The following is a 26,055-nucleotide window of genomic DNA, read 5'->3' on the forward strand; positions in this document are numbered from 1 at the left end:
GAGAAGCCATTTAACTTTGCCGAGGAAGCAATGTATTAATGTGCCTGTCCCAGGAATGTTAATCATCTTCAAGCTTCCGACCTAACTTTGACGTGAACGAAATCACCAAATTTGTTTACTAAATGAATCGTAATATGCTAATAAGAAAGCATGACATATATGGAAAAGCCAAACAGATGGTTTGTTTACTCCACTTTGCAACTTTATAAATGTTGTAACTCTGAAGATGTTAGTGAGAATTATTGGTTTGTTGGCAGAGGCAAACGTGTCTTTCGCATACTAAATCTGGCGCTACAGTTAGAAAACAATTTGTCATTGCTGGGGAATGCATAAAAAATGTTAATGTAGTAATGGCATTTGGGAAGGCAGATTGGTAGATGCAAAGTGTGTGTGCTGGATGCTCAGGTTAAGTGCAGAATTGATAGCCAACAGTTCCAATGTTCCCTAACCATTTTCCTTTGGAGTTGTATCTGACACATCAGGGCTTGTGGAGGGTGCTGATTATTCAGTAGGTACCTGTTGCACGGTAATGTGAGATGAGTATTACATTGTGAAGAGGATTATGTTTTCACAGCATTTGCAAATTTTCTCAATCAGGCAGCTCATATGGTGCTCAGTTTACTACTATTGTTAGGTAAGAAAACGCAAAGCCACAAACCCTGGCATCTCCTAAGGAATTAAATAAATCTGAGCTATAATTTTGAGTTTTCTATTTATCCTGGATGAACTAACCCTCAAGCCTGCCATCTCTTGTTTTATAGTCTGACTTTAAAGAGTTTAGAAGACGTATTTCCAAAATAATAAAAATGCATTTTTCCTCTTGATATTCACATTTTCCTGCCATTTTAAAAGTAAGATTTCTTTTCAAATGTGTACGACATGGAACATCAATTTCTTTCTGAGCTCTTTCTCCAAAGGCCATACTTCCTAAGACTAAATATTCAATCATGTTTTATATCATTAAAATGGTCAATTTATGATCTTTTCAAAAGGTAACACTAGGGATGTATGAATTCCCCAAGGGAGGGGACAGAATTTTGTAGACAGTATTTTATTATTCAGCTATGGCCTTACCTAGAACTCCATATTGAAAAGGAAGCTACTTAAGATACACAAACAAAAAGAATACAGAAAATCTAATTTATATCTTTGGTTAAATGATGTCAAAACTACCCGCAGAAACACGAAGACCTCAGTTAACCAACCAGCAATGCTACTTAACATTTTGACTTTTAGAAATATTCAGATGATTTTGTGAAATCTTTTTAACTTTTTATTCACACAAGCACAGCCAAAAGAGCAGAATTTTGTATTAAAGAGTGCTGATTTCTTCTAGCATTACTAACCACTTCCCCCAACTTCTTAGTTCCACATCTACCTAGTGAGACTACCACTAATCTTGTGGGATTTCCTGGTATATCCCCATATAGTGCTGAAATTTTTACCTGTCTGCAGAAGAGAAATGAGAGCGCAAAATGATCTAAAGAAACCACTGAATTCATCTTGCTGCCCAAGGATCACTTTGGAGCAAGAAACATTAGCGGCTATCCCAGCCTGGCGCTTATATCTCATTGGAAACATCTCCTCGTTCCTGACCAACAAAGAAAATTTCAATAAAGTACTTTTACTGGTTTAACAACAGTGAGCTCCTGGGACTGTCAAAGTGCTAAGCCTTTTCCAAGGAGAGAAGAAATCAGCAGCTCAAATATAATTAACCTTCCATTCTCAATGCAAACTGCCACGCACAGGAGCTCTGCAGTCTATTAGTGAAGTTATAATGGCCAACAGGCAGAAGCAAAATCGGTCAAAAAGTTGGCTGCTGCTGTCATATTTTTGGAATTATGATTAATGGCACTAATAATGTGGATGATTACTGATATGTGTATCTCCAGCAGTTTATCATATTGCTCTGGCTGCCTACGTCCACAATAAACATGATGCTATCATTTACCTCTTTATTGAAGGCAATCCTTCTCTTGAAGGAGCGTATTCTAATTACTTCGTAATGTTTTATGTCTTAAACATTTTGCAGCTCTGGACCTTGCCAACTGCTTCATGTCTACCATTGATTAATTACTCAATGTTTAATCAAAATTTAGAACCTAATGTAGTCATTTATGAGCACACTGCAGTGCCAAAGTACTTAGGCTTTGCTCCCAAGTTTGGAGAGTGTTGGGTTCAAAATCAAATCCCAGCCATGCGTGAGGATCCAAGAATTTCACCTTGGGTGCTCTGAGGTTGCCAATTCCATCTCTGCTGATGAATGGAAGGTAATGTAACTACAGGGTCAACAGCCATCTTTACCTACCCTCTCCCCACTGGACCTCCCTCTCCTCGTTCCCCAGTTCCCTATCCACGGAGCACCACTGCTGGCTGCTCCAGAGAGCAAGAATGTCCTCGTGAATACCCATCACGAGAACAGAGTTTTGAAGCGGTTAAACAAGTGAAAAATAATTTGCTGGGACAAATACATAAGTTTTTTTTTTTTTTAATGTGGATTTTTTATGGTACTGTCATACAACCATTCACCGTTGAAGTTAAGTGTTTTTTTAATACCATTACTGAACTGCTGAAATGGATGCTAATATAGCTTGGAGTGCTAATGTCAAGTCCTGGTAATAAAAAAGACAGACTGCTGAATGAAATAATTTCAAGTAAAAAATAGAACAAAAGTGCTCTCTCTCTTGCTCTCCACTTTTATTGAATTGGGACTGACTGAGCCAATTGCTTTAGAAGTCTGTAAAACACAATTACTAGTGAGCGGACTGACCCACCAGTGCCCCCTCAGTGACAGAGCTGACTAAAAAGGCAGCGGAGTTAGTGGCTCCCCCAAGCTGGCCATCAGACCGAAGAGGCTTCCTTCTGAAGGCCTGTTGTTCTCATTGCCCAAATCTGTCTCCCTTTACTTGCAAAATTTTGTTATTTCCCATCAACGTGATAAAGTAACTTCATACATCACTTTCCAAGATGAAGATGTCTATTCTGGCAATTAAGGATGATCTGTCTTTTTGATATTCTTATTTATGTGGGTGTTATGTATAAACACACATATATATTATGTGGATGCATTTAGATCAGAACGTTAGCATAATTTTTGAATAGCTAGTAATAATTCAGATTGATACATGCAATAGTGAAATTGAGGCATCACTTACATACGTTCAGTTAGAAACACTTGGCTTTTTTTTTTTCCTAAGGTAAAGTCAAAATAATTAGAGCAAGCAAGAAAAAGAATTAAACTAGAAGTGGGTAACATTTTTCCCCCTAGTTAATAAAAGAAGTAATAAACTCCATAAAGTAGTAGAGTTAAGATCACTAACATTTCAGGCATAACAGCTTCTTACCAGGAATTTACAACTCCTGTTTTAATTCAAGCAGCTTGCATTAGGACATAAAATCTAGGTATTTTTTTTAAGTGTAGTTTTATATTAAATAACTGAAGAAAAATTGTCCTTTCCTAAAAAGTATTCTTTCTTCCTCTTTCTCAGCCTGCTTCTCTCTCGTGCGCACCCGCCTCAAACACACACATCTTGGCACTCAAGAATCAAAGTTACTAAATCCCTTTTTTATGACACTGTAATTTTTTGGCAAGTGTAAAGTCCTTTCATATTCTGCCACGTTCATTTATTTGAAGCTTGTGGGAGTCTTAGGGCAAAAACATTAAATTATTTCTGAGAAGGCTTTTAAAAAAAAAAAAAAAAAAGAAACACTTTCTAGCCCAACCTTCACTATGAAATTTCAAAAGGAAAAGAAAGGTCTTCCTTCTCTTAGCACAACAACAAATGATTACTTACAGCAAGGAGAGCTGCCAGGAGCCTCTCACCAAAGAGAGAACCAGTCCTACCAGGACCAAGACAATGAGTGTTAATATACATGTGTGCAGTCTTACAATCTGCTCCCCAGTGGGAAATAGCCTATGGTTTTTAAAAAGAAAAGACCATCTTAAAAAAATGAATATCTTAAACGAATAATTACGTCTGAGAAAGACTCATAGCAATAAAGTCTATTGGAGGGTCAGATAGATGGTGGTGGACCCACGGGAGGTAGAAATCAGGAAGACGACCCTTTCAAAGTGGTGCTACCATGAAAAATAACGCCTGTGCACTCACTGTACGCATTCTGCTCTAAATGACATTCTTGCCCGAATTTTCATGATAATGCTGGCAAGAGCAGTAGCTTGTTCCTTTTGAGGGACGGTAAGAATAAGGGGGATACAGAAGTATTATCTTTGTGCAATGGACGTTATACAGCTACAAGTGATTTAATGTAACTCCCAACAACAGAAATTTATAAAAACCTTTGCATCATGAAAAGGAAGTCATTCGCCCACCATTAAGCTTTGTTGTCTGTTTGGGATGCCGGTTGGTGCAAGTGACTGGTGGAGTTCTTGGAGTGGAGGAGTGAAAGGTCAGCAGAGGCTTAAATGAGCTTGTCTTACATCCAGCTGGGCCAGCAGGAGGTCATTAGGAGGATCGGAGGCTCACTTTAGGCTTGACAAAGTCTCTCCCCATGATACAAGGAGACCGTTTTGCTCATTGCTCTTCTCCCAGTCTATAAAATGAACCCCAGAGACAGGAATGACACCGAAGTTTATCTTACTACCAAAGTTTCGCCTGAGGAGGGCACAACTAGCAATTACTCAGAAGGGGGATTTATTTTGTTTGTTTGCCTTTGACGGAAAGTAATGGAGATAAGTACAAAAGACCTATTGATCTGATGGCTGTATTGTGAAACCAGAGTAACGGGGAAAAAAATCTCTTCCTAACATTTAAAAGTCAGAGGACCTGCCCAACTTCACGTTATAAAAGCCTTCAGGAAGAGGCGAGTTGCAGTTTGATGGACAAAAATATAGGAAATGAAACAGCTGATGCCTTAAAATGTTCTGTTCTTGTACTTGGAGAGGATTAACATACTGTATTTGACAGCTAATTATATTAGGGCAAATATACTCATAGTTATCTTGAAATGGTGCTAAGTGGCTCATTTCGTGGAGGTATTGCCTAGTGAAATCATCTGTATTTATTGAAACTCTCTCTTTAGAAAAGTTCTCTACAAGTTTCCAAACATAGAGTGATGGGAAAAATGGATGTTGCTGCTGAGAAGGTGATAACAGGAGGCAGGTAGCATGTTTTCGCTTCTTCACCTCTGTTGTTAATGTATGCAGTGGCTCATCAGAGGTAGCTCATGTTAATTTATTCCTGCACACCTGTACAGGGCTGGAAGTCAGGTAATCAGACAAGCAAAAGCTATACATCTCTGCTTTTTAGCTACAGCTACCCAGAGGCCTATATAGGAACAAATTTAGTTCTGGAGACATCAGCAGGTTTTAATAAACCAAATACAGATGTCTTACTCTATACAAATCAAGAAGTTTACATGTTTAAATCTGGACTGATTTAACTAGCAATCAAAGAGAAGGTTCACACTTGGCACCAATGGTTGCCTCATATTTATTTATAAATCACCCAAAGCAAATATTATTTTGTTTTTAAATTTATTCGTGGGGCTGAATTACCTTTCCTCTACCTTGACGATCAAACATATATGCTTACCATTCTGATAAAATTTAAAAGAAACTTTGGCAATTAATGGCTACTACTTTCAGAAGAAAAGAGGAACAAAGGTGGCGAAACTCATCTAAGAAGAAAAACAAAGAGAAAAATCTTTCTTTCTGTGCAGATCATCCGGTTTCTGTGTACAAAACTTCATTTTATAGTTGAGGGAGTTTTAAAATTGCCAATCACTAAAACTGATATACGTAGATTTTAACATATTAGCAAATGATAAGGAATTTTAAGGAAGAGGACAAAAGGTTATTTATTTGGGTTTTTTCCTGAATAAAAACCAAATGTAATTTATAAACGGGTTTCTTTTATATGTAGGGATCCATGGCCACTCCATGGCCACTCAGCCCTCCTGGGGATCAAAACTCAAGACAGAGGATGAGAAAGGACCAAAAGTAAACTAGGTCCAGGTAATTCTGACAAGGACATTGTTTCCAAGACAATTTCCTTTATGAAGATGGTAGGGTCTAGGTCAGTCAGCTAGATTTCTTCTTCCCAGAGAGTATTTCATATGCATACTTCAAAACTGAGGGTCAGCTCCCTGTTCCCTGACAGAACACTATCTTAGTAGCAGAAAAATCAAAGGATAAACAAGAAGAAAGGAAGGTGTCTAGAGAGTTTCAGGACTATTACTCTACACGGTTACCAGTATTCATTTAAACACTTTAGCAAATCACTTTCTAGCATCTGAATTCTTTACAGAGAAAATAATTTACATTTCACTTCTAAAACTCAGAATAAAAACTATTCTAATAGCCACCTAGTGACCAGATGAATTGGACTTTGCATATATTAGCTTGCTCTTTGTCATTAGTGTGGAATGGTCCTCTTTGTTTTTGCCTTTATTAAACTCACACGCATTTACAACTGTATAGAAAAGGATACCTTCCACACTGTGCTCGGAATCCTCAGACCTCACAAACCTTACATGTGCCCCACTCTCTCTCTCTCTTCTCCCTTTTTGTGACTTTAGACAAAGAACATTTTTGCTTTTCAAAAAGCCTTCACTTGATCTTATAAAATCTGGAAAGATCATAACCAAAGATCTGGAAATCATTGTTAACTAAATGCCAAATCTAAAACACAGTATTTAACATCTTTCTACTTCCATCTTACTAACATGCCTATCTGGAAACCAAAAATCCAACTCCTTCACGTATAGACAACCACCTTGGAAGAGGCCCAAGAAGACCTGTGCATCACTCCTGTAAGGTGTTCTAAGCCTGAAGACAAGAAGGCTGCTTTTATCAACAGAAGGAAAAGGATTATTCTGTTAGCTTTATCGCAGGCGTCCTAGTAACCCTGTAGCCTTGCACACTTCAGCCCCCACTCAAAATCCCCTCTAATGCTTTATTTGCACAAGGAAGACATTGCAGAGTCAAGGATGGATGCATTGAAACTCTGGGGAGAGGAAAGAAATGGGCCTGAGGACAGCAGGATTAAAGGCAAAGGAGGTTTCTGTTTGGGAAGGTCTCTTGGCTCAGAGAAAGGTAAGAAAATTTGTCTTAGCTTCACAGTGAATTGAAGAGGAAAAAAGCAGGGACACAAAATTCCTGGGGTTCTCATGACTAATACAGTAAAAGTGAAGCGAAAGAGGAAGGTAAGTCGAGACGGTAGGTCAGGGATGAGATCCAAGAGGCTGTGTGAATAAGGAGATTAAATTACAGGTGGACATTAGTTGATAAAATGACAATAACAGGCTGAAACAGGAGCACAGTTCTGTTTGAGTCCACTCTGCTGAGATGCAGGAAGAGGCTGGTACCCCAATGGCATCACTATTTCTGGTTATTTTGAGGTGGCTAAACTTATATCACATATTAATTCAAGTCATGGACCTCAACAAGGATGAACACTTCTCTTCTTAAGAAAAAAAAATTTCAAAATTAAAGTATTAGAGTTTCTGTTGAGTTTTTAACCTGGGATCAAAAGATCTGAGTTTTCTTGAAAAGCAAAATTTCAAGTGAGAATCAAAAAACTTTCTTTGTACAAGTGTTTTTTTCAATTTGCTTATCATGTGACAAAATTCCAGAATTAAAAAGTTTAGGTGTGATGTGGTATTTCCCCCAAATGAAATGTATCCCCTGTCTTCCAAGGTTTGCAGTCTCTTGAACACACACGGGAGAATATCCGTACTATTCTTCCCATCTAGAGTATCCTACACACTCGTCTGAACTTCTATATGGCTGGTCATGAGCCAAGCTCCTAATCCTCAGAATAAAGATGGAGATTGAAATATTCTCCTTCTATCAATAAATGGTTTTCCTCAGACAAACCACCCTTTCAACAGTACCTCCTTATGCATTAGGACATAAAAACACAAGCGCTTGTGTTTTCTAGTGGTTTGACATAAATCAAAGCACCAAGCTTGGGTGTTGTAGCCATTTGGTCTCAGAATCATTTATTCCAGTGTTATGACTTGCAAAATTTTCAGCAAACCAACTAAAACTGTGATAGGAATTCATGCAAATAAGCCTAAATTTTGGCTTGTCTTCAAACACTCCATTTCCATAAATATTTTATGCAGGTTTTCATGAGTCTTTTATTTTTGTTAAAAAAAAATCCAACGCATTAACCTCATTATCACAAGTGTACTATTTCAAATTTAAAAGAATGAATATTACTCACAAACTTGGTGGGGGGGTTGGGTAGAGTATTACATTTTATTATTCAAGTACAGCTTCTTGTCTGCTGTATTCTGGAACTGTCAATGATTAACTCAGAATTGAAAATAACTTTGTGACCGTAAACCATTTTTACAGAAAAAGGTAAGTGGGAGTGGGGAGAGGGGATGGTGAATGCTTTGAGTTGTATAAAGAAAGTCACTTATTTTTCCCAGAAATTTTGCTTTTCATGGATTGAGCCCCTTGTATTTTAGTACAACGGAGAATTTTTTTTAACTTTTTTTTTTTTTAAAGATTGGCACCTGAGCTAACAACTGTTACCAATCTTCTCTTTTTTTCCCTCTTCTTCTTCCCCCTAAAGCCCCCAGTACATAGTTGTATATTCTAGTTGTGAGTGCCTCTGGTTGTGCTATGTGGGACGCTGCCTCAGCATGGCCTGATGAGTGGTACCATGTCCACGCCCAGGATCTGAACCAGCAAAACCCTGGGCTGCTGAAGCAGAGCGCGTGAACTTAACCACTCAGACATGGGGCCAGCCCCCTTTTTTAAACTTTTATTTTAGAAAAGATTGATCTTCTAAATATGAGGACAAAACAGAGTATTCTAGAGGCAGGTCACTACTTTTCAGTGGTACTTTTATAATGCATTACTTTGTCAAAGAACACTACCCAACTGATAAGCACTAGAATTTGGGTGGTGGCTATCTGGAAACTTCCTAGTTAATTTTGTTTCTTCTACATATACTGATTTTTACCACGTAATAAAATTTTCTCTAAAAATATTTTAGAAAGACAACATAAAACCAAAAAACCACATCCGATACAACAGGAGGAACTAACTGGCGTGTAACTCTAGTTGGGCTCGTGTATTATGTAAATGATCTGCTCACAAGCTTATCTCCACAAGTGTCAGATAGCTGTGTTACCCCACCACTGACCACCTTGACACATTCCATTTATATTACATTTTCTTTAGGATTGAAAAAGAACATTGTAGGTTTAGGACCAGCTGCTTCTGTTTAAGCCCAACTGTTTCAGAGCTGCAGCTACATAGCTAAGGTGTGATGTCATCTGAAGGCTGGACATAACATATTCTAACTGATCCTAAACGTAGATGCATGTCTCTCCTTCTGTGCATAATTCCCATGATGGTCTATATTTTAGAGATGTACTCAAAGACATTGTGAAGTTAAAATAAAGAAACCCACAACGCCATACCATTTCCCCATATTAACAATTACTTTGGTCCATTTTCTTCTGATATTTTCATGACTCTTAAAGAATTCAAGGACACACTAAATACTCATGTAAGAATGATAACATTTCTGGTTATACCTACAGAGATGCAGGCTGTCTCGATGTCCTGGACCTATGGTTCTTTCCATCCGTAAATTTCTGTTTCTATATTGGATAAATATGTGTGTATGAAGATATTATATTGACTTAATTAAAAAGCCACAAGGCAAAGCAGAAATATAAATAACAGAAGCTGCGGCTTCTAAGTGAAGGTTCACAGGGAAGCAGGGAACTGTGTACATAGTTAACTTATTCACACCTAGATGCATGGAAAAACAAACACACACATACACAGAGCACAGAGAACAATGGCGTGCATTACTGGGTAAGATGGCACATGATCTGCATGCTTCATCATAACAAGCACCAATCCTTCATGAGCATGGCAGCTTGGTTATCACGTGGTCACTGTGGACAGTCTTTACAGTGCATCAGAAACATCTAAGTTGGATTTTTTAATGTTAAGGCCAACATGACTGGCACCCTCCACCCCCGGCAGGAGCAGCCAATGGAGATTTACTGACCTGTCTCTGCTCCGGCGAGAGGGGAAGGCGGCGTTGCAACCAGCCACCGTGCAGACGTGCATCTCTTTTAAGTGAACGTTCCTGTAGTGAAGCTTCACGCTGTAGGAGCTTTTGAAACTCTTCTTGCACACGTAACAGATTTTGGGGTCTGGGCTAGAACACAGGTCACCTTCTGGGGAGAACTTTTGAGGGCTGCCATAATTCAGAGACGAGGCAAAACTTTCATGTAGGGCTGCCATGCTGGCCCCCCCACCATTGTACAGTCCGTACTGGCTCATGTAAAACATGTCGTAAGTGGGATCTGTAAATTCTTCCTTCACCTTGATGACGTCTTGGTGAGAGGGCTCACTGTGGTTCTCATCAGGCCTCTCGCTGTTCATCAGGACTTTTTCGCTCACTTCGCTGTGAAGGTGCTCATCCCCTTCCATGGATTCCTCTCCTAGTTTGGGCTCTGAAGACTCAGACTCGTTCTCATAGTCCCGCTCCGGTTCTTGGTCCTCAGAAGTCATGCTGTCGGCCCTTCTTATTTCAGTCCTTGAAATGCACCGGGTCCTGCTATGCTTAGAAAAGTCCTTCACAGACATGCCTGGACTCATCTCCTCCTGGGAGTGGCAATGATTGTCATGGCTCATGTCGTTGACCACAGCTCCACCATCATTGGGGTCATCATCTTCATCGTCAAACTCATCAGCGGTATCAATAATTTCCTTCTCAATCTTCACAGGCATGCTGGACTTCCTGGGCTTCTTTTTGGGTGCCAGGTCAGCACTGGGCTCATGAGTGGCCATCATCACTACTGGCGCTGCTGGCTCAGAGGGTGGTGGGGGGTGCTGCTCTATAGTACCACTGGTTGGAATGATGGGACTGGTTGGGAGGGAGGTTGGAGGACTCACCATTTCCCCTGGAGTGAGTAAACTTCTATAAAATGGAGGAACTGGTTGGACAGTCTTTAGCCCAGAGAACACCAGCTGGCTAGGGAGAGGATTCTGTAAGACAGGGTCTAGTGGGGGAGTGGTAAAACCCATTGGGGGCCTGCCAGGGCTTGTGAGTGTGAGATTTGATTTTGTACTTGCTATGACGGGGGTGGCAGCTCCTGATGTGGCCCGAATTAAATCTTTGTCTCGGTTATTCCTTAGCATAGGCATGTGAAGGCGAGGGTTAGGGTTTGCACTGTGGCGATTACGGCTTCGGAGGGAACTAAAGACCATGTTGCAACCTTCGATGGTGCATCGATGTTTGATCTTCAAGTGAACAGCATTATAATGAATTTTGAGAGTACCTTTGTCATAGAATGTCTTCCCACATGCATTACAGAACACTCTTCCTTTCCTAGAGGCTGACCCCATCCTTCTCATCCGATGAATCCGGAATGAGCTTTTTGGGTGTTCAGTTTTGTTCAGATCACTGACTGGGGCGGAATTCTGAATGGGGGACACACAGACTGGCTCGGTTTTGGGCTCCACGTTAGTAATGCTGGTCAGGGCATTTCTATTGGGCGTCTGATCGTTTTTATAAGGTGTGGGAGAGACTTCCGATTCACTGCTCTCATTATATTCATTCTGGGTGGAAAGGCTTGGTTCCCGCAGCCTCAGTCCTGGTTGCTCTAATAGTAGCCCGTTTGGAGGCAATCCGAGGAGTGGGGCTGAGACGGGGTTTATGTACTGGAATGGAAGCAGAAAGGCAAGGCTGTTGGGGATGTTTTCGAAGTGATGAATGCTGGAAGGGTTGCTGTTCTCTAGGTGAGCGAGGAGGCTGGGACTCCTGGTGCGATTATTGCTCTCAATAAAAGTCCTTATGTCTGAGTCTGTCTTTGAAGATGGTACAGCTACGGCCTGCCCTTCTTTCTCCTGAATTGCCATCAGCTCCACAATGGATTTGGTTTCTCCAAACCGCAGAAACTGCTGAAGGGTGATGATTTCCTCTTCTCGAGACATGATGGCCCAGCGGTCCAGCACCTTGCCGGCAGCATCCTAGAGGCCACATCAAAGAAACAACAGAGACAAACACAATAACTTATTGATTGTGCATAATTATTCAAGGCAACTGAAGGTGCTCTGTCTGCTCATGAAACACCGAGAGCGAGAGCCGAAAATAACATGCAAGCACTGTTAATAAAAGTCGACCCACAAAGCAAACTTTTCTGCCATGCAAATGTAGTAATTAGAGTCACAGGGAAACAGATTGAGTTTAATAACGTCAAAGCAAACAAAATGTAGACCACTGGGGCTCTGTGATCTAAAATGCCTTCACTACTGCTATTTTAACAACAATGGTCTATAGAATACGCAACTATTTAGCATATATTAGTAGAAGACGTGAACTCTTGCTGTGCAACCCAGTATAAATGCAAAATATGGTACCTTAATCCGTATTAAATAGTGACACCATAGAAGGAATTAGGCACATTTTGTGAAATTTACTTCTTCAACACAAGCATACATGACACTGGATTCAATGATGAAAATTCCTTCAAATAGGAGCTATTCTGTGAATCTCTGAATCAAAAAGATGAAAGAAGTAGTATTGCCCTCCATACCCCCATTACTAAACCATATTTTTTTCTTTTTTAAATGACTATATTTTAGCGTCATTTAATAGCAGGCAATTTCATAAGGTAGAGCAAGGAGAAACAGTAATTGTGCTTTCCCTGGAAATTGATTGTAATCCTATGACTCCACGTTTGAGTTAGACTTAAAGTATTTGAGTTTTTATGATCTTGTTATAAACGACAGTTACAGATATTTAGAAAGTAAACATGTGATGGATTTAGATAGAATAAATGTGTAAAAATGTTGTCTCTTAACATCCTCCTCTGATAGCAAAGAGAATCCACAGAGAATACACATCAGTAATCACCAGACTATGTGTTGTTAAATATACATTAAAAAGCATTTCACACTTTCATTTTTGCTAGGAACCATGAGATTTGCCTGGAGGTAGGACTTAAAAATCCTGCAATGTAATGTCAGACAATCCATTTCAGCATAGATTGTGAGACATCTATTCAAACCCTTAAATAACGACTCCATCGTTTTTGAGGGCACAGCTTCTTTCCATCAGGACAAGACACTCTGTACCCTCTGTGAACAACACTTGCCCCAACCCTGACTCTCAATTTAAGAAAACATAAAATCTTCTGAAAAAAACAAAATAAGATACTTATTTTATTACAAAGAGAAGAAACATAACTTTATAATGGAGAAACCTAGCAGACACCACTTAAACCAAGTGATCAAAGTTAACATCACCAGTGACAAGTATCATCATGTGCCTCCTAATACATACACTGAGAAGGGCACATTATCCCTTTTGTGGTATTTTTGCTGAAAAATTATAACCTCAATCTAATCATGAGAAAACATCAGAAAAACCAAAATTGAAGGGCATTCTACAAAACAGTGGCTAGTACTCTTCAAAGTGCAAAGGTCAGAAAAGATTAACAACAAGAACAAAAAAGGCCAAAGACCAGTTACAGATTGGAGGGGACTAAGAAGACAGGACAAATAAACGTAATGTGAGCTTCTACAGAGCCTAGAGCAGAAAAAGGACATTAGTGGGAAAATTGGCAAAATTTGAATAAATTCTCTAGATTAGTTAATAGTGGGTATCGATCTTAATTTCTTGGTTTCAATAATTGTACTAGGCTTATGTAGAATGTTTTATTAGGGGAAGCAGAATAAAGGGAGCTACACTATTTTTGCAACGGAAAATTCTCTCTTGTAGATAGTTCTACTCAGCCTTGCGATATAAAATTCTCTCTGGACCACAATTGTATGGTCTGAATCATGACAACTGGTTTGACTTTAAGGAGATACTTGCCATTTGTTTAAATTACTTCTTAAAAGAAAGCAGCTCTAACAGTTATGTGCTCTTCCTTATAAGACTCACTCCTAGAAGTCTATCATTTTACACAGAGTATATGTGTGGATGTGTTCATGGGGGTGTCAATTCCTACATGAATTATCAAACACAGATGTCCCTCTCTCATCTTGTTGATAAAATTAGCCTTCAGATCAACACTCTCACGCAACTATCTGCTCAGAATAGTCATATAATAATGTGTGTACATGGTGACTCTGGATGACGCTGGATAGCCATCTTTAAAAAGTATCACTCATAGCAATTGGTCTCCCTTACATCCTTTTGTGGAATAGGGGAAGCAAGGGGGAGTGTTGGTGGTGTACGTAAATACAGAAATAAATTGTGATTTTGTATAGATTATCTCATTTGAACCTCATAATAGCTTCCAGAGCTCAGCAAATGTTTCACAGATGAGAAACCAGAGGTGAAGAAAGGTGAGATGGCTTATTAAGGTTGCCAAGATGCTAACTTGGGGTCCAGGACTTGAACCCAGAAATTCTGATTCCAAGTTCAAGGAGCGTAGTGACTGTCTTCCATGATGCCATTTCCCAGGTGGGCACATTGAGTTTGTGATAAAAGGAGCAGGACTAGACCTGAACAAGGCTGGTCTCTGTAATGTCGTCTTCTACACCATTCTTCTTTTACCATCAATTCTACTCTCTTGATTGTTCTGTTAGGGAGCCTTTCAGTACGGATCATTTCTCAGGCTGAAACCCAATCTGAGCAGTAAACAGTCATTTCTTCCTCAGGTTATTCCCAGGTACCCTGCACCTAAATCTGCATGTCGATAATGTTCTTACACAGCTGGCAGCCCCTGGTATTAAAATAGGCCTTAGAAACCATAGCAACTGATCAAACCCACCTGAGGCATCTCCTTTCCGCCCACTCCTGTCTTCTCTCTCCCCACAGTACACAGCAGTCCCATATGGTTTCCCTTTTCTCCTGGCCCGCCACAATGCCTGCTGCTATTTCTAAAACCACTGCCTTTCAGACTCTCTTTCAGTCCTGAGTAGCTGTCTCCGCCGAAATGGAGACTGTTACGTTAACCCACTTACTTCTGGTGGAAGAGGTCCAGGTAAGCAAGATTTAGAACTTTGGGGGAGCCTGAATCATAAAGAGAAGCTGCATTTATCGTAGTAACAGAAGCAGCAATTTATACTTACACAGAAGAACCATATAACATCTTCGCAAACAAACGTGCCTGGGAGCAAGACAAATATCAACATTACATACTCAAACTGGAGTCCCCCTGACAGGGCACCCTCTGAATCCAGGCAGCATGAAGTGCCACAGAAGTTCTTTCCAAAGCAGCCATAGTTCATATTTGATCAAGATTGTCTAATACCATCACGTTCATAAACAGAGAAACTGCAGCAAGAACCAAAGTTGACTTTCTCATGCTACGTAATAAATTTGCAAGCTCAGTGCTAGGAAAGACTACCAGTATTAGCATATCCTTGGATAAAGTGGTTGAAGGGAGTTAGAAACAATCAAAGGGAAAAAGGGGAGGCCCGGGTTCCTTTTTCCTGAAGATCTCTGTGACAGAAATAAGCATGGGCTGGTGCAGTGATCCTCAAGCAGTGGCTGAAGATTCCTCTGTTAAGGCAAGAATTTCCATGAGTGGTTTATACGCTATTCAGAAAGGACCTCAGACCTTAGTCTCAGGGCTTTTTTAAACCAGTCTACAAGTAATTGGGAGTGACCATTTGTAAAACCTTCAGGACAATTTGACACTGCTGTAACAACTAAGGGCATGATAATTTCTTCTTTAGCAATTTATTTTTATTTCATTTAACTTAAATATTGGCTGAAGACTGATGAGGGGGGAAAATTGGTCCTTCCTCACAGATAGTTTGAAAAGCACAGATCTAAAATCTAGGCTCCCTTGCCATGTCAAGTAAACTTGACCAGAGTGAGTAAGAGCCATAAAAAAAATTAGGTATCCTCACAGAATAAACATTAATGAAACAAAAATGCAGTCCTGTCATGCCAGTATGAATATTGTGACTGCTGACCAACCCACTCTGGGACATAGGTCTTGTGCATGTATTCATAAATTACATCAGAGCATGTAACCAGATTCTTGTCCTTCCTTTTGATTTTGTAGTTGGTGAGTCAGTTCCTTTCGGCCTTCCCATCTGTAACCCGAGTTCAGTGACCTATAACCCTTTACATTGGGAATTGTTATGTACCAAATGAGGATAATAAGATTTATCTTGTTACATGAAATGCAAGGTATTATATTAATTTCCTTCTAAAATAACTAGCTATACTATCAATGAAAAGTGAGTAAAACCGAATAACCTAGACATATAAACCAGTTTTACCGGGTTCAGAAAAAGTATAAAACACTTCAAATGTTTACATCTAAGCATTTCAAATGAAAAGACTTCCTTTGGTGATCTCGCTGGAACTGGTGATTATCACTCGGTAGAAATCTGGCACCCAGTTCTCTGCAGAGGGATTTTCTAAATCTTTTTTTGTAGTAAGAGCAATTGTCATGGTTTTATTTGAACCTTTTCTTCACATCAGAGCACCTTGCAGTTTTAAAATCAAAGTAACATGACATTGATTGGTTTTTCTTATTTAGGGGAGAGGGACAGCCGAGAAGGAAAGGGTATAAAGAGATGGAAGAGGAACTCAATAAGAGGCTTTGAGATAATTGGTGAGGTGGTCTCAAGCCCAGAGAATCCTCAGTCCAAGAACGAATCCATGTGTGTTCACGGCCAGCCACTACCTTGCCACAGCACGGAGGACAAACAGTGCCTTTCTTTCTGTCCATGAGGAAAGGAGGGAGGAACAGTGAACACAGCAGAGATCAAGGGCCTCTCTGCTCCAGCAGAGTTCGAATCACAGTTTGCCCCCAGTATCTGAAAGTCTGCTTTATGCCACTTCACTTTTACAAAGGACCTACATGAGTACCCGTTTTCGCTAACCAAAAGAAATACGAGGAGTTTTGCTTTTACGAAAAAAGGTAAGAAGCGAAAATAGTGTTCGGCGTTCGTTTTGCAGCGAGCCATTATAGAGGCTAAGCAGTCAAGAATACTGTTTATTTCAAGGCTTCCACATTAGCCTCAGCAGACAACGAACCCTGACCTTCGACCTCAAGGCAGACAGACATAGAAGGTGTAGATGTTAGTGACCTGCCTGCCCTGATGGATTCAGATGACGATGATGAGATGTTAATAGATGACCTTCTTCCTCTCTCTCCGACACCCCAGTCTCCTGTACCTCCCACCACCCCAACCTCTGAAGACTCAGCCTAACTCCCCCCCATCACCACCGCCATCACCTCTCAGCTTCCAGTGTGCTTGCTGGCTTCCCGATTCTGGCAAGTGAGACCACGCTGTACATAAATTATTTCTACTCTACATATCGTGTATTTATCACATCGCTCCTGCTTTCACTATCTGTTGGTAGTTATTTAGGTTTATGTGTTATTTGGTAGGTTATTTTTTGGGTTTGGGAATGCTCAAAAATTTTTCCCATATAAATTGATCATAAATGATTCTTCGGTTTATACCATTTCACCTTATAAAGGGTTTTATAGGAATGCTCTGCTTGCGGACAGTGGGGGAAACCTATATTAAGAAATAAGCAAATATGGGGCTGGCCCCGTGGTTAAGTTCGCATGCTCCGCTGCAGGCGGCCCAATGTTTCCTTGGTTCAAATCCTGGGCGTGGACATGGCACTGCTCATCAAACCACGCTGAGGCAGCGTCCCACACGCCACAACTAGAAGGACCCACAACAAAGAATATACAACTATGTATCGGGGGGCTTTGGGGAGAAAAAGGAAATAATAAAAAAAAATCTTAAAAAAAAAAGAACCCTTTAAAAAAAAAAAGAAATAAGTAGTTTAACTCTAAATGACAGGTGGAAAATAATTTAATTTCCTATTCTATTACATGAACTTCTTGTCAAATTTAATGCATAATTTAAAGGAAAATCTTAAAATGATTAGCTGAAAACTAAAAATATTTCCCCTTTGAGATTATTTTGAATCTTTTAATTACAATGACATTGAGCTATAGGGAATCCTGACCACCCAGAACAAAATCACAGGTTTATGAGATGTACGTTTTGATTTCATGTCTAGATTTGCAGAGTGTGCTATCTTAAAAAATTATTCCATTATAACCATATTGGTGACTTATTTTCTTTCTTTCTTTTCTTTTTTTTTTTTTTGAGGAAGATTAGCCCTGTGCTAACTGCTGCCAGTCCTCTTTTCGCTGAGGAAGACAGGCCTTGAGCTAACATCCATGCCCATCCTCCTCTACTTTCTATGTGGGACGCCTACCACAGCATGGTGTGCCAAGCGGTGCCATGTGTGCACCCGGCATCCGAACCAGCGAACCCTGGGCTGCCAAGAAGCAGAACGTGCGCACTTAACCGCTGCGCCACCAGGCCAACCCCCATATTGGTGACTTATTTTCATGACCAGTTTCCATTGGAATTTTTTATTCTTTCTCCTTCAGGATTAATTCAAACATCAAGGCAAGAGGAATGGGGTTGGGTAGAAGATATAGAAATTACCAAATTTCAAGCCTACCCAGCTTGCTATTCCATCAGGTAAAGTTTAACAGTACTTGCTGAGTTAAAAACTGATGAAACAACACTATGCAAAACTTGAACGATAAATTTTACCGGGTGTTCTAGATATTTAAGTTTTAAGGGTAAACAAATAGTGAGAGAGCTATACAATGGAAAGGGAATAAACTATTGATACACAGAATAACACAGATGACACTCAAAAGCATGCTAAGAATGAAAGAAGTCAGACCAAAAGACTACATACTCCACCATTCCAATCACAGGAAATTCTGGAACAGGGAGGACCATAGGAACAGAGAGGAGAGCAGCGGTTGCCGGGGGCTGAGGGCAAGGGGAAGAGATTGACCACAAAAGAACATTAGGGAACTTTTTGAGATGACGTAACTGTTCTATAGCATGATTGTGTGGATGTTTATATGATGACATAAATTGTACACTTAAAATTGGTAGATTTTATTGTATGTGAAGTATACTTCAATGAGGTTGACTCAAAACACTGAATCATGCAACTTGCATGAAATCTCACACTCAGAACTTAACATTCACAACTTTCCCTATTTATAGGTTATCTTATTTCTCATTCCCTGCATTCTTTTGCAACCAGAATAACAAACACACATATCTTCCCCATTTTCTCCTATCAGTAGGGTATACACAATAATCCATTGTGACATGGGGAGTAAACTTGAGAATATGTACTTTTTTTTTTTTACCTAAAATGACAATTTTTTGCTAATATTTTATATGTGGATTTACAGTAATATATTACTAATTTAGAAAGAGCTTTACATCTATTGGGGTGCAAGCTCATATATTTTTCCTAAGTGGTGTGTAGTCATAAAAATTTGGAGACTGCCTCTGCACAGAGCTAATCCTGACAGGTGGCAGACACGTACCACTCGCAAACACCTTCACAAATGCTTTGGAAGAAGTTGATGAGAAGCAGTCAGTTAATTCACCACAGCTTGCCCCTGCCTGCCTTTGTGCTGGCCTCTTGGTTAGGTGGACATGTGGCAGGATGTGACCCAGAAATTAGGAAATATATCATCTAACTGCTGGGTCATCTCAGGAGCAAGCGATGGGCTCAGACCACAGACCATTATCTCAGAGGATGTGAACAGGGGCATCCCATCAACTTAGTAGGTGGGGTCTGCAGACGGAGAGCACATGGATACCACTTCTGGGGTGTACAGGGCTGGCTACAAGCGCTCAAAGCAGCGTGAGTTTGAGGGAGATAATCTGTAGAAGAGAAACCTTTGAGCACTAAGCACAGTTTTAAAGAAAAAAACGTACAGAAGTCACAAAACTTTCAGTCCTCTTCTCTCCCATTCTCCCACTAGTTACCTGTTTTAGAACTCAGACGGCTCCACATCTAACGAGCAGATATTCCAATTTTAAATTGTTTTTCTAAAGCGAAGTCACTTTTAAAACTCTCCTTGTCAGCCAAAAAATTTAAGTGGTCTGGGTGCTCTCCACTTACATCAGAGCCAGTTTTTTTCCTTTTTTGTTAGACTATGTTTATCTCTCTAATTTACATGACTTGGCAATCCTCAGGGTGCACAGGTCAAAGCCTGTGTGTCTGTGTGGCTGCATGTGTGTGTACGCAGGCAAGAAGGGGAGATGAGTAAAAATCTCAAACAAAAAAATTCTTATTGAAAATAATAGATTCTGGGAAGTACTTAGGGAAATTTTTTAAGCAATGTTGTGATAATTTCTGAGAAACACTTGAAATTATGTGGGAAAAGATCTTGGCATGCTTATTTGTTTTAGCAAATTGACATTTAAACACGTATTTCTTGGAGGGTACTGACTGAGAAGGGTGCCACACCAGCATATACAATATACATCGGGGCCGTTTGGTTGTGTAAGTAAACAAAATTATACCATTCTCTGTTCACACAGAGCTCTTTTATGTGATTATGTTTTCCCAGTATTTCAGGCTAATGTTTCTGGGCCAGCTGAAGAAACTCAAATATCTGTAGGCAGAATGAAATACACTCATTTATACCATGATTGCACCAAATGGTTCAAATTAGACTTGATAAAAAAAAAATCAACATTTGTTTTGGGTAATGAAAACCCTACTCAATTTCCATGATTTGGAAATTTGTATTTTGCAGAATTTCTCAAGAGCATTACTTTACCTTCAAAACACAAAGTTGACCGGTCACATCCTTACTTCCTCTGCCCCTCTCTAGGCCAGAGGTGCCCCAGGAGAAAGAATCAACAGGGTGTGGCCCAGACAGAAAAAAACCTTCCAAATAAAAATCAAGACCGAACTCTATTTGTTAACATTTATCCACGTGCACATCTCTTTTTGAAAACAAATATACTTTCCTCATCAACTCAAGACTGTCGCTGTCAGGAAATGAGTGTGCCAACATTAAGGCTGAGTATATACTGGCTTGCTCTGATTACAGAAGTTCATGCTAAATTTATTGTGTACACTTGATAAAGAACTTGATTTGCAATATCTTTCTGATTCCTCTCCCCACCCCCCCACCAAAAAGAAATGAACACTAAAAGAGTATCCACTACTTGGTTAGAATATTAGAGCTCTCAGAAAACATTTCATTAAAGAATTTTCTGTCAAGATGAAAACCTTATTAGTCCTTGTCAGCTGACATGCTAACAGCAAAGTCGTCTCTCTATAAATATTGTTTACACATGAGGACTGACTTTAAAAGGGTTACTTATCACACACATGTGCATATACACACACATGCACAAGTACACAGAGACTACCATTCTTGGCTCACTTATACTATACATGAATCTCATTATAAATCAGTCTTATTATAACATTCAAAATGCTTGACCATGGAGAATGGTGGTATAATGAGGTAAGGCATATCAAATTACCTGCAAAACAAGTACAAAGTTAAGGAATGCTTCTCCTTGGATGAAACTGGAAGTTTGTGGAGCGTGACCCTTGAATGCAGTTGGGAGCAGAAAGAAAAAGCAACAGGGTAATTTTATGTGACTTTTAGGTATCAGTTTTGATATTTTTCAATAGCTAAACTTCTACTATTTCTTTTTCTCATCTATATTTGGAAATATTTTTCACAGTGAAAATGCTACCTTTTAAAAGAAAAAATAATTGATGAACTGACCAATGCACCCTCTCAAAATGATCACCTCCTTAACCAAAATAACATTATCAAAATGCCAGGGCACAAGTTTTAAATTGTTCCTGTGATTTTTAAAACATATTGTTGGACTTTTGATAAAAAATTCACTTTGTTATAGAAAGTCCTTGATTATGGACCAAAAAAGAATATATAATTCATAGAGGACTATCACTTTTTTCCTCAATAACAGGCTATACAGCATTTTTATTTTAAAAATTGTGATTATGATAGATCACTCTGGGGTTACAACATATTTAATCATAAAGCTCAGCTAAGCTCTATTAAAGGCCTGTCAGGATTTCTTCTCTGTACCCAGGAATTTTAGCTTGTCTAGCTTAAAACCAGCCATACGCATTTCCTCTATGGGCACTTGTTTGCAAATAAATAAAACAGGTACCTTGCTTTGCCACATTAAAGAAAAATTCAGAGGAGTAAATTACTTTCTGCAATGTCTAGAATTGCACTTCAAAGATTCAAAAGTATTTTTCAAATTACCCAGCTCCACTGTAAATCAAACCCGATAAACTTTTAAAGACACGATATATTTTAATATTTAATAATAGTATTTTAGGAATCATTTAAGTTTCAAAATAGAAAACCTTAAATCCATCTGATATTCCTAGTACACCAACCTTTAATGTCAAATTACTTGTAAGTCCTTAAGCACAGAATATCTAACTCTATACCTGTAGGCTAAAACAGAATTTGTATCTTAAAGTTCCAAATTTTGATTACGTTGAATATAACACGCATTTAACCTTAGAAGAAAATAAAGAACAGAAGTGAATGACACCTAAATTCTAGTCTTGGTTTTGCCAACGACCAGCTGTGTGACTGTCAAATCACTAAACACCCAGCTTAGTTTCCTCATGTGTGAATAAGAGTCTTACTAAATTTTCTAAGCCTTATTACTAAACCAAAATTCCATTATTTGACTCCAAAATTCCATTATTCGATTATCTATGCGTAGAGTCTGAACACACATATCATTTTAATTAAAATGTTTTAAACCCAAGGCTAATGTTTTCCCTTTTAACCAACTTGGGTAACCAACTTATTTTCAGAATACATGTGTTTATGACTGAAAGTATGCCCTTATCTGAGAGTTACCGTATTATCCTCTCTTCTGCATGCTTCCCTTGACGTTTCTGTCTGGGGCTGCTTATCAGTGATGTGATTACAGGTACTAATTCTTCTGGATTAATTTTTACTCCTGGTCCAGTCAGTGATCAGTTCAAGCGAAAACTTTGCTTGAAAACTAGGGAAACTGCTCAAGTCCCCAAAAGGCTGTGGAAACAGCCCCCCGAATCACACCAGTAGGGTTTGTGAAAATTCTGCAACTCGAGGCCCAACCATTCCAAAATAAATGTTATACCTCCATAAAGCTATATAAATAAGTATCTGTAGGCTTCCAGTGATTTTTGCAGCTCTAAAAAACAGCAGTATTTGTATATAACACCCTCCCCTCAATTAAACCCTTTAAGTACACACGAGTTATTCGCTTGGAGATGAGCACTCCTGGGTAAATCATTTTATGGATCAGGACCGCAAAGGAACAGTTTGAAATCCTCAGAAAACACTAGCAACAGGAGGAAGGAGAAGGATGGTCCCTGTAAGTGGTCTTGTTTTCTTCTCCCCTCAGACATAAAGATAAAGCCTGAGTCCTAAGATGGCTATAAATCTGCTAGCTTTGCAATAAACAAACCTAACCAGAGGCCTTTCTAACATTTTTGCTTTGAGGTCTGCATTTGCTACTTTACCTCTTTCCATCACCAAAGTTCTGCCCCCGAGTTTGTAGAAAGCGTCGTCCATCTGGGGGTCTGGGCTGGGCTTTACATACCTAAACAAAAATGCCAGAGACCCTGGTGTTTCCCGATGTGCTTCCCCCTTAATGTCTGATAAACAGGAAAAATGGGTGCAAAAATTTCTTTTCACGATGAAGGTGAGTTTACACACATCAGGTAAAGGCTGAAACCTTGGAAGAAATTCAAAGCCACAAGGTTTACTCTTTGTTTGAAGTTTTCTCTGTGCAACCAAGATTCTCAATACTAGTGTGTTATCAGAGGTTCCAAAGCTTGAATGGAAGATTCCATTTCAGGTATAATACTTTGACTTACTCCACAACTGAAGCTGATGGAACAACCCTAAGGAACTTTAACATATTCATTAGGATGTGAGGGAGCAGGGGTAGGAAGGGACCAAAGACTCACTAGGCAGTATTCCATAAAAGAGCGAGGATTGAGTATTCCATAAAACACACTGAGGACTGAGTGTGTGATTGAACAGAAAGATGTATTGGGAGATGTAACTTTGTTCTTCTCTGGGTATAAGAATAGCAGTAGAACACAAAGATTAATTTCCTGCTTTAGCATTCATCAGGGAACAACACATTATTACTTGTAACACATACACAAGGCTGTTGATGGATATACTTTCCTTTGATTGCTCAGATTAAATGTGTTCCTATAAAGGCACTCACACACACACACACACACACGTGTCTGTGTACAATTATAAATCCGCATATGCATTAACAGTTTGTCTTTCTGTATCTTTATGAGCAGCTATCAATACAGATATTATACATTCTATGTGGCTACGAAATAGAGGTGATTTGGGGTTGGTGGTTGACTGTGCAAATAGAGATCAAAAATAGAATAATCAGAGTAAATAATCAATATATGTCACTATAACAACAACAAAAAAACCCTCAGAAATCCAAAATAAAGGAGAATACGAAGGGGAAGCATGCATTATAGAGCACAAGGTAATAACTGCGTCTGCATGCCTTAATACCCTCTCGTCCCAGCAGTCTTGACTTTCTAAGCAGCCCACTTCTCCACATTAACGGTAGTCATTTGGAGAGCAGCAAACGTGCCATTAGAAGCACTTTTACAAGTGTATATTCATCCACCAATTAGCTTAATGTGGCTGCTTTCTGCATATTTTCTATCCAGGCTTGCACAAATCTTATTAATATTTCCCCCTAGCGCTTTGACAGATTACCTTGTCATTACGCATCCTGGAGCCTTTTAAACAATATGGGTAAACTACTGTTTGTGAGGTTAATGACAATTATCCCCTAATTACTGCATAAGTCACTCAGTCCACTTTATCTCATAGGCAGGGTTCTGCTCTGTGTATCTGCCATTGTGTCACCGTAAATGAATCTTGTATTGCTATGTTTATCTGCCACTGCCTTGTAAATTATACTGACAGAAGAATGAACAAATTACCGCATGTCATCACTTAAATACTGCTCCTGAAATTAAAAAAAAAAAAAAAAAGCTTCGGCACAGAGCTTGAATTGTGATTTTAGCAGATCACAATTAGTAAAAACATATTTAACGTTTTATGTTATATTTCAAGGTTGATAGCTTGGAATTTAGTAGTTGAGTCACAACAGTGGCACCAAGGATGAGTGGAAGGTGAAGAGGGGTGTGCAAGAAAAAGGAAAAAAAGGTGAAAACTGAAATAGTAATGCCAGCCCACCCTCTTGAACACATTTGCTTTTATTTTAATAGCTTATATGGCATTCTTTTAAGTATTTTCCAAGATTTCCCAATTCTAAATCAAATTCAATGGGTTAGGGATACGCCACCCTCTTCAGCTGGGATCATTTTTTTGGTTACTTATAATCAGTCCAGACATAAAACACAGAATCTATGTAATTGAGAACAGGTAATTTAATAACGGCCACTAGGCTAAGCCAATTTCATCGATGCATTTTTAAACATTGTTAAACAGGTTCAGAAACACTGTTTCCCAAGTTGCATTTGAGATTGTTTAACAATATTTACATCAATGAAATTAGTCCATTGCTGTATCAGAGTGACTACATCTCCTCTGATACAATTCACAGGGAAAATAGGAGAGTATGAGCATCTTTAAATATATATATAAAAAAGACAGATTGAGTCAACTGCAAATAATCTGGAAGAATTTGTTTTTAACCTGAAATCTATGATTCTGCAGATAATCAGGTGAATAAATGTTTTGCATGAGAACGGGCAGGAATATCTGGCTTCCTGAGATGACTGCCATTTAATGGGAATCTTAAAACATTTTGAAATGTGAAACGTTTGAAACGCCTCCTTTAAATGACACCAATGTGGCTGATAACCGGCAAGCCTAAGGATGGGGCCACACCAATCTGAAGCGTGGCTTTCAACTCTCAATTAGTTGGGCGTGTAGAAAGCTTGCATCAAATCACCGTATGACAGCCATGAGCTTGTGAGGGAGGGCCCACAGTACTAATGATAAAGCCGTTTGGGGGACGCACGCAGGCACGCACGCACAGACAGTCCCTCTTGGTACACTCGCTGAACAGGCTGGAAGAAAAAGCTGCAGCAAAAAGAAAGGAAAACATGAAAGCCAGAGTTGACAGGCCTAGCCCAGGGGCTTCATGGTTTCTAAGCACAACCCCTAGGGCTGCCTCCCATCCCCAAGGACTGATCTCAGTGTCTGTCCTGTGTTCTGTTAATGCGGCTTCTACCAAGTAGGTGC

General features: G+C 39.4%; 1 protein-coding gene across 15 annotated transcripts in view; it reads right to left on the reverse strand.

The window, feature by feature from the left end:
• The window catches only part of BNC2 (basonuclin 2), a 423,941-nt gene that overhangs the window by 15,764 nt on the left and 382,122 nt on the right, over positions 1–26,055 (reverse strand). For 10 of the 15 annotated variants that reach the window (XM_046664181.1, XM_046664177.1, XM_046664178.1 and 7 more), the window contains one exon: positions 10,005–11,974. In XM_046664181.1, coding sequence (XP_046520137.1) covers positions 10,005–11,974 — 1,970 coding nt within the window. Of the gene's footprint in view, positions 1–9,519; positions 9,586–10,004; positions 11,975–26,055 lie in introns of all 15 variants that reach the window. The other 5 variants (XM_046664185.1, XM_046664183.1, XM_046664184.1 and 2 more) reach the window with 2 other exon arrangements.

The sequence above is a fragment of the Equus quagga genome, chromosome 6 (assembly GCF_021613505.1).
Source record: "Equus quagga isolate Etosha38 chromosome 6, UCLA_HA_Equagga_1.0, whole genome shotgun sequence".
Lineage (NCBI taxonomy): Eukaryota > Metazoa > Chordata > Mammalia > Perissodactyla > Equidae > Equus > Equus quagga.